Source organism: Nicotiana attenuata, chromosome 2 (assembly GCF_001879085.1).
Source record: "Nicotiana attenuata strain UT chromosome 2, NIATTr2, whole genome shotgun sequence".
In the NCBI taxonomy this organism is placed as follows: domain Eukaryota; kingdom Viridiplantae; phylum Streptophyta; class Magnoliopsida; order Solanales; family Solanaceae; genus Nicotiana; species Nicotiana attenuata.
The window spans coordinates 31,038,903-31,052,594 of NC_031990.1; the positions used below are offsets into that span (position 1 = coordinate 31,038,903).

At 48.4% G+C, this 13,692-nt stretch overlaps 2 protein-coding genes across 2 annotated transcripts; both read right to left on the reverse strand.

The window, feature by feature from the left end:
* Positions 277-702, reverse strand: LOC109222900 (RNA-directed DNA polymerase homolog; the record flags this gene model as incomplete). The annotated part of the gene is made up of 1 exon (XM_019387191.1): positions 277-702. A coding segment is annotated over one exon (426 nt), but the record flags the coding sequence as incomplete, so codon positions are not given.
* LOC109222901 (RNA-directed DNA polymerase homolog) lies at positions 8,474-8,893 on the reverse strand (the record flags this gene model as incomplete). Its single annotated transcript, XM_019387192.1, has 1 exon — positions 8,474-8,893. A coding segment is annotated over exon 1 (420 nt), but the record flags the coding sequence as incomplete, so codon positions are not given.

A 13,692-nucleotide genomic window follows, 5' to 3' on the forward strand; every position in this document is an offset into this window, starting at 1 on the left:
CGTAGTCAGAGCTGTCTTGAGCTTCTGAAAGCTCGCCTCACACTCATCCGACCATCTGAACTGGGCACCCTTCTGGGTCAATCTGGTCATCGGGGCTGCAATAGATGAAAACCCCTCCACGAACCGACGATAGTAACCTGCTAACCCCAAGAAACTCCGAATCTCAGTAGCTGATGCTGGTCGAGGCCAATTCTTGACTGCCTCAATCTTCTTCGGGTCCACCTGAATACCTTCTGCTGATACAACATGACCCAAAAATGCAACCGAACTTAACCAGAACTCGCACTTCGAGAACTTAGCATACAACTGACTATCCTTCAGAGTCTGAAGAACCACTCTGAGGTGCTGCTCGTGCTCCTCCTGGCTGCGGGAGTACACCAGAATATCATCAATAAAGACTATCACGAACATGTCCAAATATGGCCTGAACACTCGGTTCATCAACTCCATGAATGCTGCTGGGGCGTTGGTCAACCCAAACGACATGACCAGGAACTCATAATGCCCGTACCGGGTGCGGAATGCTGTCTTAGGGACATCGGATGCCCTAATCCTCAGCTGATGGTAACCAGATCTCAAGTCTATCTTTGAAAACACCTTTGCACCCTGAAGCTGGTCAAACAAATCATCAATCCTCGGCAGTGGATACTTGTTCTTTATCGTCACCTTGTTCAATTGTCGGTAATCAATGCACATCCTCATCGATCCATCCTTTTTCTTCACAAATAACACTGGCGCACCCCAAGGAGAAACACTAGGCCTGATGAAACCCTTCTCTAGCAAATCTTGCAACTGGTCCTTTAACTCCTTCAACTCTGGCGGGGCCATGCGATACGGCGGAATAGAAATGGGCTGCGTGCCTGGGGCCAGATCAATACAGAAATCAATATCCCTGTAGGGCGGCATACCCGGCAGGTCTGAAGGAAAAACCTCGGGGAACTCCCGAACAATAGGAACAGAATCAATAGAAGGAACCTCTGAGCTGGAATCGCGAACATACGCCAGATAAGCTAGACACCCATTCTCGACCATGCGTCGAGCCTTCACATATGAGATAACACTGCGAGTGGCATGACCTGGGGTCCCTCTCCACTCCAATCGGGGTAAATCTGGCAAAGCCAAGGTCATAGTCTTGGCGTGACAATCCAAGATAGCATGATACGGGGACAACCAATCCATCCCTAATATGACGTCGAAATCCACCATATCTAAGAGCAATAAATCAACACGGGTCTCAAGACCCTCAAATACTACCACACAGGAGCGATGAACTCGGTCGACCACTATAGAATCCCCCACCGGTGTAGATACATAAACAGGAATACCCAAAGCATCACTAGGCATAGACAGGTAGGGTGCAAAATAGGACGACACATATGAATACGTAGACCCAGGGTCAAATAGCACTGAAGCATCCCTATCACAGACCAGAATAGTACCTGTAATAACAGCATCTGAAGACTCAGCCTTTGGCCTGGCTGGAAGAGCATAACACCGGGGCTGGGCCCCACCTCCCTGCACCATATCTCTGAGACGATCGACTGCTGGCTGGCCTCTACCTCTGGCGGTCCGAGCTCCACCTCTATTATCTCTACCTCCACCTCTATGGCCTCTACCCCCGCCTCTAGCTGGCTGGGCGGCCTGTGGATCACCTGATGCCTGAATCATAGGATGAGGACCCTGCTGCTGAGAGCTGTCAGAAGCTCGAGGGCAATACCTGGCAATATGCCTCGTGTCGCCACACATGTAACAAGCCCTCGGCTGCTGGGAATAACGGAGTGGTGGTGCGCTGATAGGTGCTGATGAAGAACTGAAAAGCTACTGGTCAGAAGACTGCGACTGAGAGCCACGACCACCTGAACTACCATGTGAGACCTGTAGGGCTGACTGAAAGGGCCTCGGAGGATGGCCTCTACCATAAGAATCCCCACCTCCAGACGAGGTACCACTGAATCTACCTACATGACAGGGTCTCTTGTCTGACCCATAACTACCTCCCCGTGCAAGAGCCATCTCAACTCTACGGGCCGCATTGGCCGCCTCCTGAAAAGAAATCTCACTACCAGCTCCCATAGCCATCTGGAGACGTATCGGCTGAATCAATCCATCAATAAACCTCCGCACCCTCTCTCTCTCGGTGGGGAGTATAACAACAGCATAGCGTGCCAGATCAATGAACCGAGTCTCATACTGTGTGACTGTCATAGAGCCCTGCTGGAGGCGCTCGAACTGCCTGCATAGTGCCTCCCGCTGAGTAACTAGGAGAAACTTCTCCAAAAACAACTCCGCGAACTGATCCCATGTCAATGCTGGAGACCCTGCTGGTCTAGATAGGCAATAGTCCCTCCACCAAGTCTTGGCGGATCCTGCAAGCCGGAAGGTGATGAAGTCGACCCCATTGGTCTCCACAATACCCATAGTCCTAAGGATCTCATGGCAGCTGAATAAGAAATCCTGGGAATCCTCTGATGAAGCACCGCTGAATGTGGTGGTAAAGAGCTTGGAGAACCTATCAAGCCTCCACAAAGCATCTGAGGTCATAGCCGCTCCATCGTCGGTCTGAGTCACAATACCCGGCTGAACTGCCACGGCTGGCTGAACCACTAGAACCTGTGCCTGGGGAGCTACCTGCTCCGGAGTACGTGTAGCAGGAGTCTGAACCCCTTCTCCAGCTTGAGAAGTGTCAGTGCTACTGGAAGCAAACCCGCTCTAGTGACGCTCTCCACGAAGCCTACCAATCTGACCAGAGCGTCCTGAAGAACTGGGGTGGCTATGAACCCCTCTGGGACCTGAGCTGGGCCCACCGGAGCTGCTGGGGCTGGAGCCTCCTCATCATAATCAACATGAGGCTCCACCTCTGGGACTGCTGCTCGGCGCTGAGCTCTGCCCCGGCCTCGGCCTCTGCCCCTCGCAGGAGCTGCTGCTTGGGGCTCGGGCTGCTGCGCGGTAGAAGAGGAAGCACGTGTTCTTGCCATCTACAAAAGAACAGAGTAGAAAGACAATCAGTATTTGAGAAACAGAATCGCACGACAGGAAAGAACAAAAGTGAAACTTTTCCTAACTCCGTAGCCTCTGGGAGATATATACAGACGTCTCCATACCGGTCCCTCAGACTCTACCGAGGTTGTCCGTGAATTGTGAGACCTATGTAACCTAGTGCTCTGATACCAACTTGTCACGACCCGGATTTCCCACCATCGGGAGTCGTGATGGCGCCTACTATCGGAGCTAGGCAAGCCAAAAATTTAAGACATTATTACTAATTTCATTCAAACAATATAATAAACGAGAACAATAAATAAGCGGAAGATTTTAGATTAACACAATTGAAAACCAAAAGTGCGGAAGTTTGAAACATAGTTCTACCCAGAGTCTGGTGTCACTAGCTCACGGACTACTATAGAATGCTAAAAACAAGTCTGAAAGGAAATACATAATGTTTGTTCGATACAAGGTAAACAAACTAAAACATAGAAGGGACTTCGGCCTGCGAAAGCCTGCTAGGCTACCTCGTGAGTCCCTGGACTGAAGATAGCTCCCGGCAATCCTACTGCTGCGGACCGAAAGCTGCTCCCTGATCTGTGCACAAAAATGCACAGAGTGTAGCATCAGCACAACCGACCCCACGTGCTGTAAGTGCCTGGCCTAACCCCGGCGAAGTAGTGACGAGGCTAGACAGGACCTACCAAAAACAACTTGTACAGATATATATACATATACAAGAGCAACGGAAATAATAACAGAAGATATCAAGTAAAGCTGGGAAGGGGGCATGCTCGGGGATAACAGATGAAGACGAATTATTAGAAATAACAGCTGAACTACTCCAGGTTTCCATGATATATATATAGTGGACGGCGTGCCACACGATCCCATATTATAATTCATAAGTGGCCGGCGCGCCACACGATCCCATTTCATGACATATATAGTGGTCGGCGTGCCACACAATCCCATTTCATAATACATAAGTGGACGGCGTGCCACACGATCCCATATTATAGTATATAAGTTGACGGCGTGCCACACGATCCCATATTATAGTATATAAGTGGACGGCGTGCCACACGATCCCATATTATAGTATATAAGTGGACGACGTGCCATACGATCCCATATTATAGAACAAAATGTCTGACTTTGTAAAGAAGGCTCCATTTGGGAAATTTGACAACGTAACACTTTAACCCGGCAAGGGTATAGCTAACAGCCCAAATAACCCGGCAAGGGAGAGTACATAACAATAGTCTACACGTCCCGGCAAGGGAATAATCACAACACATCCTCTTTTAAATCACTTCATTCTCTACTATCACATTCTTGTTCGAGCCAACACTCCAAAATATACCAATCACAATTCTTCCTCAACCGTTCACATTATATGAAATTTATCGATTAGACAAGGTAGTGGTGTCACATCATTCAAATTAAAAGCAATTAAGACTCACGGTCATGCTAGACTCCGGTGCATAGACAACCGTCACCATGCCTATACACCGTACTCCCCATTTAGCAAGTAGCAAATAGCATTCTAATCATATTCCCTCAAGCCAAGGTTAGAACAAACACTTACCTCGGTCCTAAGAATAGCAATCAATCCTCAAATACCGCCTTTCCTCTACAATTGGACTCCGAAACAATGGTATCTAGGCATAATTTGTTCAATAATATCAATAAGGGCTCAAAAACATAATCCCATAGCCTAGAAATGGAATTCCTATCATTCTTCCAAAAACACCAAAATTCGACACCGGTCCCACATGGTCCAAACACGAGGCTCGGACCAAAACCCGAATCACCCATAACCCCACGAGTTCAAATATATAATTTATTTTAAGATTCGACCCCAAATTGAGGTTGAATCACCCAAAATCCCCAAAGCCCTAACTCTACCCAAAACCCCCATTTTCTACTTTGATTTCAAGGTTTAGGGCTAGGAATTTAGTAATTAATAGAGGAAATTGAAGAAAACAAGTTGAACAATGCTTACCCAAGAAGTTTTGATGAAAGGGAGCTTCAATGGACGCCTAAGTGCTTGGAGAAGAAAGGAGTTCGTGTATTTTTATGAAAATCCCGAGCTACTGTTCTGTTTTTAACTTAAAAATTCGCTGGGCAAAATTGCCCTTCGCGTTCGCGGGAAAGGGGTCGCGTTTGCGAAGGGTAAACTGGACACTCCATCGCGAACGCGTGAAATAGGATGCGAACGCGTAGAAGAAAATGTTGGGGGGTCTAGGGACTGTTATACGCGAACGTGTGAGGGGCCACGCGAACGCGTTGAGGAAGCTGGTAAAGCTACGTGTTCGCGATAGTGAGGATGCGAACGCGAAGGAGGGGGAATTAGAACTACGCGATCGCGTGAAGTAGGATGCGAACGCGTAAGAGGGCAAGACCAAAGCACTGCGAACGCGAGACCTGATGGCCGCGTTCACGAAAGAACAAAAATGCCTGTGTTAAAAAAAATGCAGCAGAATCTGATCCTTTTCCTAAGTGTAAAAACACCCCCGAACCACCTCCAATTCACTCCCGAGCCCTCGGGGCTCCTAACCAATCACACACACTAACTCAATAACATCCTACGAACTTACTCGAGCGATCAAATCGCCAAAATAACATCAAAATCATTGAATCAAGCCTCAAGATCATCATTTTCATTTCAAACTTCATAACTTCAAATTTTAGATATTTAGGTCCGAAACACGTCAAATGACATCCGATTTCGACCAAACTTTACAGAAAGCGCTTAACACATATTTAAGACTTGTACCGGGCGTCGGAACCAAAATACGAGCCCGATACCATAGTCTTTTAATCAATTTTCATTTCCATTTTCCTTAATAATTTCAGAAAAACAATTTCACAGAAAAATTCATTTCTCGGGCTCTCGACCTCGAAATTCGACTCCGGGCATATGCCCGAGTCTCATATTTTTCTACGGACCCTCCGGGACCGCCAAATCACGGGTCCGGGTCCGTTTACCAAAAATGTTGACCAAAGTCAACTTTAGCAATATTAATATCAAAATTCTTCAAATTTTTCACAAAGTTCACATATTTCAACATAAAAGCTTTCCGGCTTCGCGCCCGGACTGCGCATGCAAATCGAGGCAACTAAAAGCGAGGTTTTCAAGGCCTCGGAAGCACGGAAATAGGAAGAAGTCCGGTGATGACCCTTTGGGTCGTCACATTCTCCACCTCTAAAACAACCGTTCGTCCTCGAACGGACAAAAGAAAGAAGTACCTGAGTCGGGAAATAGATGAGGATAACGGCTCCGCATATCAGACTCGGACTCCCAGGTCGATGCCTCAGGAGGCTGACCTCTCCACTGGACACGCACTGAAGGAAAACTCTTCGACCTCAACTGTCGAACCTGCCGGTCTAGAATAGCTACCGGCTCCTCCTCGTAAGACAGATCCTTGTCCAACTGGACAGTGCTGAAATCTAACACATGGGCTGGATCGCCGTGATACCTCCGAAGCATGGACAAATAAAACACTGGATGCACGGCTGACAAGCTGGGCGGCAAGGCAAGTCTGTAAGCCACCTCTCCCACACGATCGAGAATCTCAAATGGGACAATGAACCTAGGGCTAAGCTTGCCCTTCTTCCCAAATCTCATCACGCCCTTCATAGGCGACACTCGGAGCAAGACCCGCTCACCAACCATGAAAGCTACATCTCGAACCTTACGATCCGCATAACTCTTTTGCCGCGACTGAGCCGAACGAAGCCTGTCCTGAATGATCTTGACCTTATCCAAGGCCTCCTGAACTAAATCTGTACCCAATAATCGAGCCTCTCCCGGCTCAAACCATCCGACTAGAGACCGACATCGCCTACCATACAACGCCTCATATGGAGCCATCTGAATGCTGGACTGGTAGCTGTTGTTGTAGGAGAACTCTGCTAAAGGCAAAAACTGGTCCCACGAGCCTCCAAAATCAATGACACAAGCTCGGAGCATATCCTCCAATATCTGAATAGTCCTCTCGGACTGGCCGTCCGTCTGAGGATGGAACGCTGTACTCAACTGAACCTGGGTGCCCAACTCCTGCTGAACTGCTCTCCAGAAGCGCGAGGTAAACTGCGTACCCCGATCCGAAATAATAGATACCGGCACCCCATGAAGGCGAACAATCTCTCGGATGTAGATCTCAGCTAACCTCTCCGATGAATAAGTGGCTGCAACAGGAATAAAATGCGCTGACTTGGTCAGCCTATCAACAATGACCCAAATAGCATCAAACTTCTTCCGAGTCATCGGAAGTCCAATAACGAAATCCATGGTAATCCTCTCCCACTTCCACTTGGGAAGCTCAATCCTCTGAAACAAACCACCAGGCCTCTGATGCTCATACTTAACCTGCTGACAGTTCAAACATCGAGCCACATATGCAGCAATATCTTTCTTCATCCTACGCCACCAATAAAGCTGCCGCAAGTCCTGATACATCTTCGCGGTGCCCAGGTGAATAGAATACCGAGAACTATGGGCCTCCGCTAAGATCAACTCTCGAATCCCATCGACATTGGGCACACAAACTCGTCCCTGCAACCTCAAAACACTATCATCATCTAAGGTCACCTTCGTGGCACCTCCACGCTGCACCGTGTCTCTCAGGACACACAAATGGGGATCATCAAACTGCAGATCACGGATACGCACCAATAATGAAGAACGAGCGACCGTACAAGCTAACACTCTGCTAGGCTCAGAAATGTCCAACCTCACAAATCGATTGGCCAGGGCCTGAATATCCAAAGCAAGCGGTCTCTGGATGACCGGAACATAAGCAAGACTACCCATGCTGGCGGACTTCCTACTCAATGCATCGGCCACCACATTGGCTCTCCCCGGGTGGTACAAAATAGTAACATCATAGTCCTTCAATAGCTCCAACCACCTCCGCTGCCTCAAGTTCAACTCCTTCTGCTTGAACAAGTATTGCAGACTCTTGTGATCCGTGTACACATCACACGTCACACCATATAGGTAATGCCTCCAAATCTTCAAAGCATGAACAATGGCTGCCAATTCGAGATCATGAACCGGGTAATTCTTCTCGTGGATCTTCAACTGCCTCGAAGCATAAGCAATGACTCTGCCATCCTGCATCAATACCGCACCAAGCCCAATACGGGAAGCATCACAATAAACTGTATAAGGCCCTGAGCCCGTGGGCAAAACCAATATTGGTGCCGTAGTCAGAGCTGTCTTGAGCTTCTGAAGGCTCGCCTCACACTCATTCGACCATCTGAAATGGGCACCCTTCTGGGTCAATCTGGTCATCGGGGCTGCTATGGATGAAAATCCCTCCACGAACCAGCGGAAATAACCTACTAACCCCAAGAAACTCCGAATCTCTGTAGCCGATGCTGGTCGAGGCCAGTTCTTGACTGCCTCAATCTTCTTCGGGTCCACCTGAATACCCTCTGCTGATACAACATGACCCAGAAATGCAACCGAACTCAACCAGAACTCGCACTTCGAGAACTTAGCATACAACTGACTATCCTTCAGAGTCTGAAGAACCACTCTGAGGTGCTGCTCGTGCTCCTCCTGGCTGCGGGAGTACACCAGAATATCATCAATAAAGACTATCACGGACATGTCCAAATATGGCCTGAACACTCGGTTCATCAACTCCATGAATGTTGCTGGGGCGTTGGTCAACCCAAACGACATGACCAGGAACTCATAATGCCCGTACCGAGTGCGGAATGCTGTCTTAGGGACATCGGATGCCCTAATCCTCAGCTGATGGTAGCCAGATCTCAAGTTTATCTTTGAGAACACTTTTGCACCCTGAAGCTGGTCAAACAAATCATCAATCCTCGGCAGTGGATACTTGTTCTTTATCGTCACCTTGTTCAATTGCCGGTAATCAATGCACATCCTCATCGATCCATCCTTTTTCTTCACAAATAACACTGGCGCACCCCAAGGAGAAACACTAGGCCTGATGAAACCCTTCTCTAGCAAATCTTGCAACTGGTCCTTTAACACCTTCAACTCTGGCGGGGGCATGCGATACGGCGGAATAGAAATGGGTTGCGTGCCTGGGGCCAGATCAATACAGAAATCAATATCTCTGTCGGGCGGCATACCCAGCAGGTCTGAAGGGAAAACCTCGGGGAACTCCCGAACAATAGGAACAGAATCAATAGAAGGAACCGCTGAGCTAGAATCGCAAACATACGCCAGATAAGCTAGACACCCCTTCTCGACCATGCGTCGAGCCTTCACATATGAGATAACAGTGCGAGTGGTATGACCTGGGGTCCCTCTCCACTCCAATCGGGGTGAATCTGGCAAAGCCAAGGTCACGGTCTTGGCGTGACAATCCATGATAGCAAGATACGGGGACAACCAATCCATCCCTAATATGACGTCGAAATCTACCATATCTAAGAGCAATAAATCAACACGGGTCTCAAGACCCTCAAATACTACCACACAGGAACGATGAACTCGGTCGACCACTATAGAATCCCCCACCGGTGTAGATACATAAACGGGAATACCCAAAGCATCACTAGGCATAGACAGGTAGGGTGCGAAGTAGGACGACACATATGAATACGTAGACCCAGGGTCAAATAGCATTAAAGCATCCCTATCACATACCAGAATAGTAACTGTAATAACAGCATCTGAAGACTCAGCCTCTGGCCTGGCTGGAAGAGCATAACACCGGGCTGGGCCCCACCTCCCTGAACCATATCTCTAGGACGATCGGCTGTTGGCTAGCCTCTACCTCTGGCGGTCCGAGCTCCATCTCTATGATCTCTACCTCCACCTCTATAGCCTCTACCCCTGCCTCTAGCTGGCTGGGCGGCCTGTGGATCACCTGATGCCTGAATCATAGGACGAGGACCCTGCTGCTGAGAGCTGTCAGAAGCTCGAGGGCAATACCTGGCAATATGCCTTGTGTCGCCACACGTATAACAAGCCCTCGGCTGCTGAGAATAACGGAGTGGTGGTGCGCTGATAGGTGCTGATGGTGAACTGAAAAGCAACTGGTCAGAAGACTGTGGCTGAGAGCCACGACCACCTGAAGTACCATGTGAGACCTGTAGGGCTGACTGAAAGGGCCTCGGAGGATGGCCTCTAACATAAGAATCCCCACCTCCAGACGAGGTACCGTTGAATCTACCTGCATGACGGGGTCTCTTGTCTGACCCATGACCACCTCCCCATGCAAGAGCCATCTCAACTCTACGGGCCGCATTGGCCGCCTCCTGAAAAGAAATCTCACTACCAGCTCCCATAGCCATCTGGAGACGGATCGGCTGAATCAATCCATCAATAAACCTCCGCACCCTCTCTCTCTCGGTGGGGAGTATAACAACAGCATAGCGTGCCAGATCAATGAACCGAGTCTCATACTGTGTGACTGTCATAGAGCCCTGCTGGAGGCGCTCGAACTGCCTGCATAGTGCCTCCCACTGAGTAACTGGGAGAAACTTCTCCAAAAACAGCTCCGCGAACTGATCCCATGTCAATGCTGGAGACCCTGCTGGTCTAGATAGGCAATAGTCCCTCCACCAAGTCTTGGCGGATCCTGCAAGCCGGAAAGTGATGAAGTCGACCCCATTGGTCTCCACAATACCCATAGTCCTAAGGATCTCATGGCAGCTGAATAAGAAATCCTGAGGATCCTCTGATGAAGCACCGCTGAATGTGGTGGTGAAGAGCTTGGATAACCGATCAAGCCTCCACAAAGCATCTGAGGACATAGCTGCTCCATCGCTGGTCTGATTCACAATACCCGGCTGAACTGCCACTGCTGGCTGCGCCACTGGAACCTGTGCCTGGGGAGCTACCTGCTCCGGAGTACGTGTAGCAGGAGTCTGAACCCCTCCTCTAGCCTGAGAAGTGGCTGGGGCTACTGGAAGCAAACCCGCTCTAGTGACGCTCTCCATAAAACCTACCAATCGGACCAGAGCGTCCTGAAGAACTGGTGTGGCTATGAACCCCTCTAGGACCTGAGCTGGGCCTACCGGAGCTGCTGGGGCTGGAGCCTCCTCATCATAATCAACATGAGGCTCCACCTCTGGGACTGCCGCTCGGGGCTGAGCTCTGCCCTGGCCTCGGCCTCTGGCGCGGCCTTGGCCTCTGCCCCTCGCAGGAGCTGCTGCTGGGGGCTCGGGCTGCTGCGCGGTAGAAGAGGAAGCACGTGTTCTCGCAATCTGCGAAAGAACAGAGTAGAAAGACAATCAGTATTTGAGAAACAGAATCGCACGACAGGAAAGAACAAAAGTGAAACTTTTCCTAACTCCGTAGCCTCTGGGGATAAATACAGACGTCTCCGTACCGATCCCTCAGACTCTACCGAGGTTGTCCGTGAGTTGTGAGACCTATGTAACCTAGTGCTCTGATACCAACTTGTCACGACCCAGATTCCCCCCCCCCCCTCGGGAGTCGTGATGGCGCCTACTAATAGGAGCTAGGCAAGCCAATTAATTTAACACTTCTCTCAACATCATTAACAGTATAAAGAAGAACGAGGCAATTAATATAAAAACGGAAGTCTCGAAACATAAATAACTGAAACCAAGTGCGGAAATTCAAATACACCTCTACCCAGATCTGGTGTCACTAACTCACGAACTTCTACTGAATGCTAAATACAAAGTCTGAAGAAGAATACAGTACTGTCTGATCCGATACAAAGGAAATCAAACGAAAGACAGAGATAAGGGAGACTCCGGGCCATGCGGACGCTAGCAAGGCTACCTCGGGAATCTCCGGACTGAAGTAAGCTCCCAACGCTCCTACTGCTGTCCAAAAGCTCCTGCTTCGGTACTATGATCTGTGCAAAAAGCATAGAAGTGTAGCATCAGCACAACCGACCCCATGTGCTGGTAAGTGCCTGGCCTAACCCCGGCGAGGTAGTGACGAGGCTAGACATGACCTACCAAAAATAACCTGTGCAGATATATATATACAAAGGCAACAGAAATAACAACAGAGAATATCAACTAAAAAGGGGAAGGGGGCATGCTCGGGGAAAATACAGCGAATACAGATCAACGGATATAACGACGAAACTATCTCAATACCATAGCTCATATATAAGTGGTCGGCCCGCCACACGATCCCATTTCTTAGTTTATAAGTGGACGGCGTGCCACACGATCCCATTTCATTATATATATAAGTGGTCGCCATGCCAGACGATCCCATTTCATAATATATAAGTGGTCGGCGTGCCACACGATCCCATTTTATAATGAATAATACATATAATCTTTGTAAAGGAGGCCCCACTAGGGGGAATTCAACAACAGAACGATTTAACCCGGCAAGGGTACAACTAACAGCCCAAATATCCCGGCAAGGGAGAGTACATAATATAGTCTACACGTCCCGGCAAGGGAATGATCACAACACATCCTCTTCTAAATCACTTCTTTCTCAACTATCACATTCTTGTTCGAGCCAACGCTCCAAAATATACCAATCACAATTCTTCCTCAGCCGTTCACATTATATGAAATTTATCAATTAAACAAGGAAATTGTGTCACATCATTCGATTTAAAAGCAATTAAGACTCACGATCATGCTAGATTCCGGTGTATAGATAACCGTCACCATGCCTATACACCATACTCCACATTTAGCAAGTAGCAAATAACATCCTAATCCTATTCCCTCAAGCCAAAGTTAGAACAAACACTTACCTCGGTCCAAAGAATAGCAATCAACCCTCAAATACCGCCTTTCCTCTACAATCCGACTCCGAAACAATGGTATCTAGGCATAATTAGTTCAATAATATCAATAAGGGCTCAAAAACATAATCTCATAGCCTAGAAATGAAATTCCCATCATTCTTCCAAAAACCCCAAAATTCGACACCGGTCCCACATGGTCCAAACACGAGGCTCGGACCAAAACCCAATCACCCATAACCCCACGAGTTCAAATATACAATTTATTTCAAGATTCGACCCCAAATTGAGGTTGAATCACCCAAAATCCCCAAAACACTAGCTCTACCCAAAACCCTTAATTTCTACTTTGATTTCATAATTTAGGTCTAGGAATTCAGTAATTAATGAAGAAGAGTGAAGGAATTAGGTGGGAAATTACTTACCCAAAGACTTTGGTGAAGAAGAGCTTCAAAAATCGCCCCTAGAGCTTGGAGAAGACAAGTTTTATGAAGATATGGGAAAAATCCCGTAATGGGTTTGTTTTGAGCTTTTAAAATTAACTGGGCAAAAATGCCCTTCGCGTTCGCGGGAAAGGAGCCGTGTTCGCGAAGGGTTAATTCAACAGACCATCGCGTTCGCGATGAGGAGGCTGCGAACGCAAAGAGAAAGACTGGGGGGTCCAGGGAAATTAACTACGCGAACGCGTGAATTAGTTCGCGAACGCGAAGAACATGGAACTAAAGCTACGCGAACGCGGGAATAGGTTCGCGAACGCGAAGAAGGGGACCCGGCAAGCATCGCGATCGCGTAAGGGCGACCGCGAACGCGAAGAACAAACCTGGCCTGTAACAGCTGAAGGAAAACCTGCTATATTTCTAAGTGTAAAATCACCCCGAACCACCTCCAAATTCACTCCCGAAGGCCCTCGGAGCTCCTAACCAAATCACACACACTAACTCAATAAACATCATACGAACTTACTCGAGCGATCAAATACCGCCAAAATAACATCAAAATACCATGAATCAAGCCT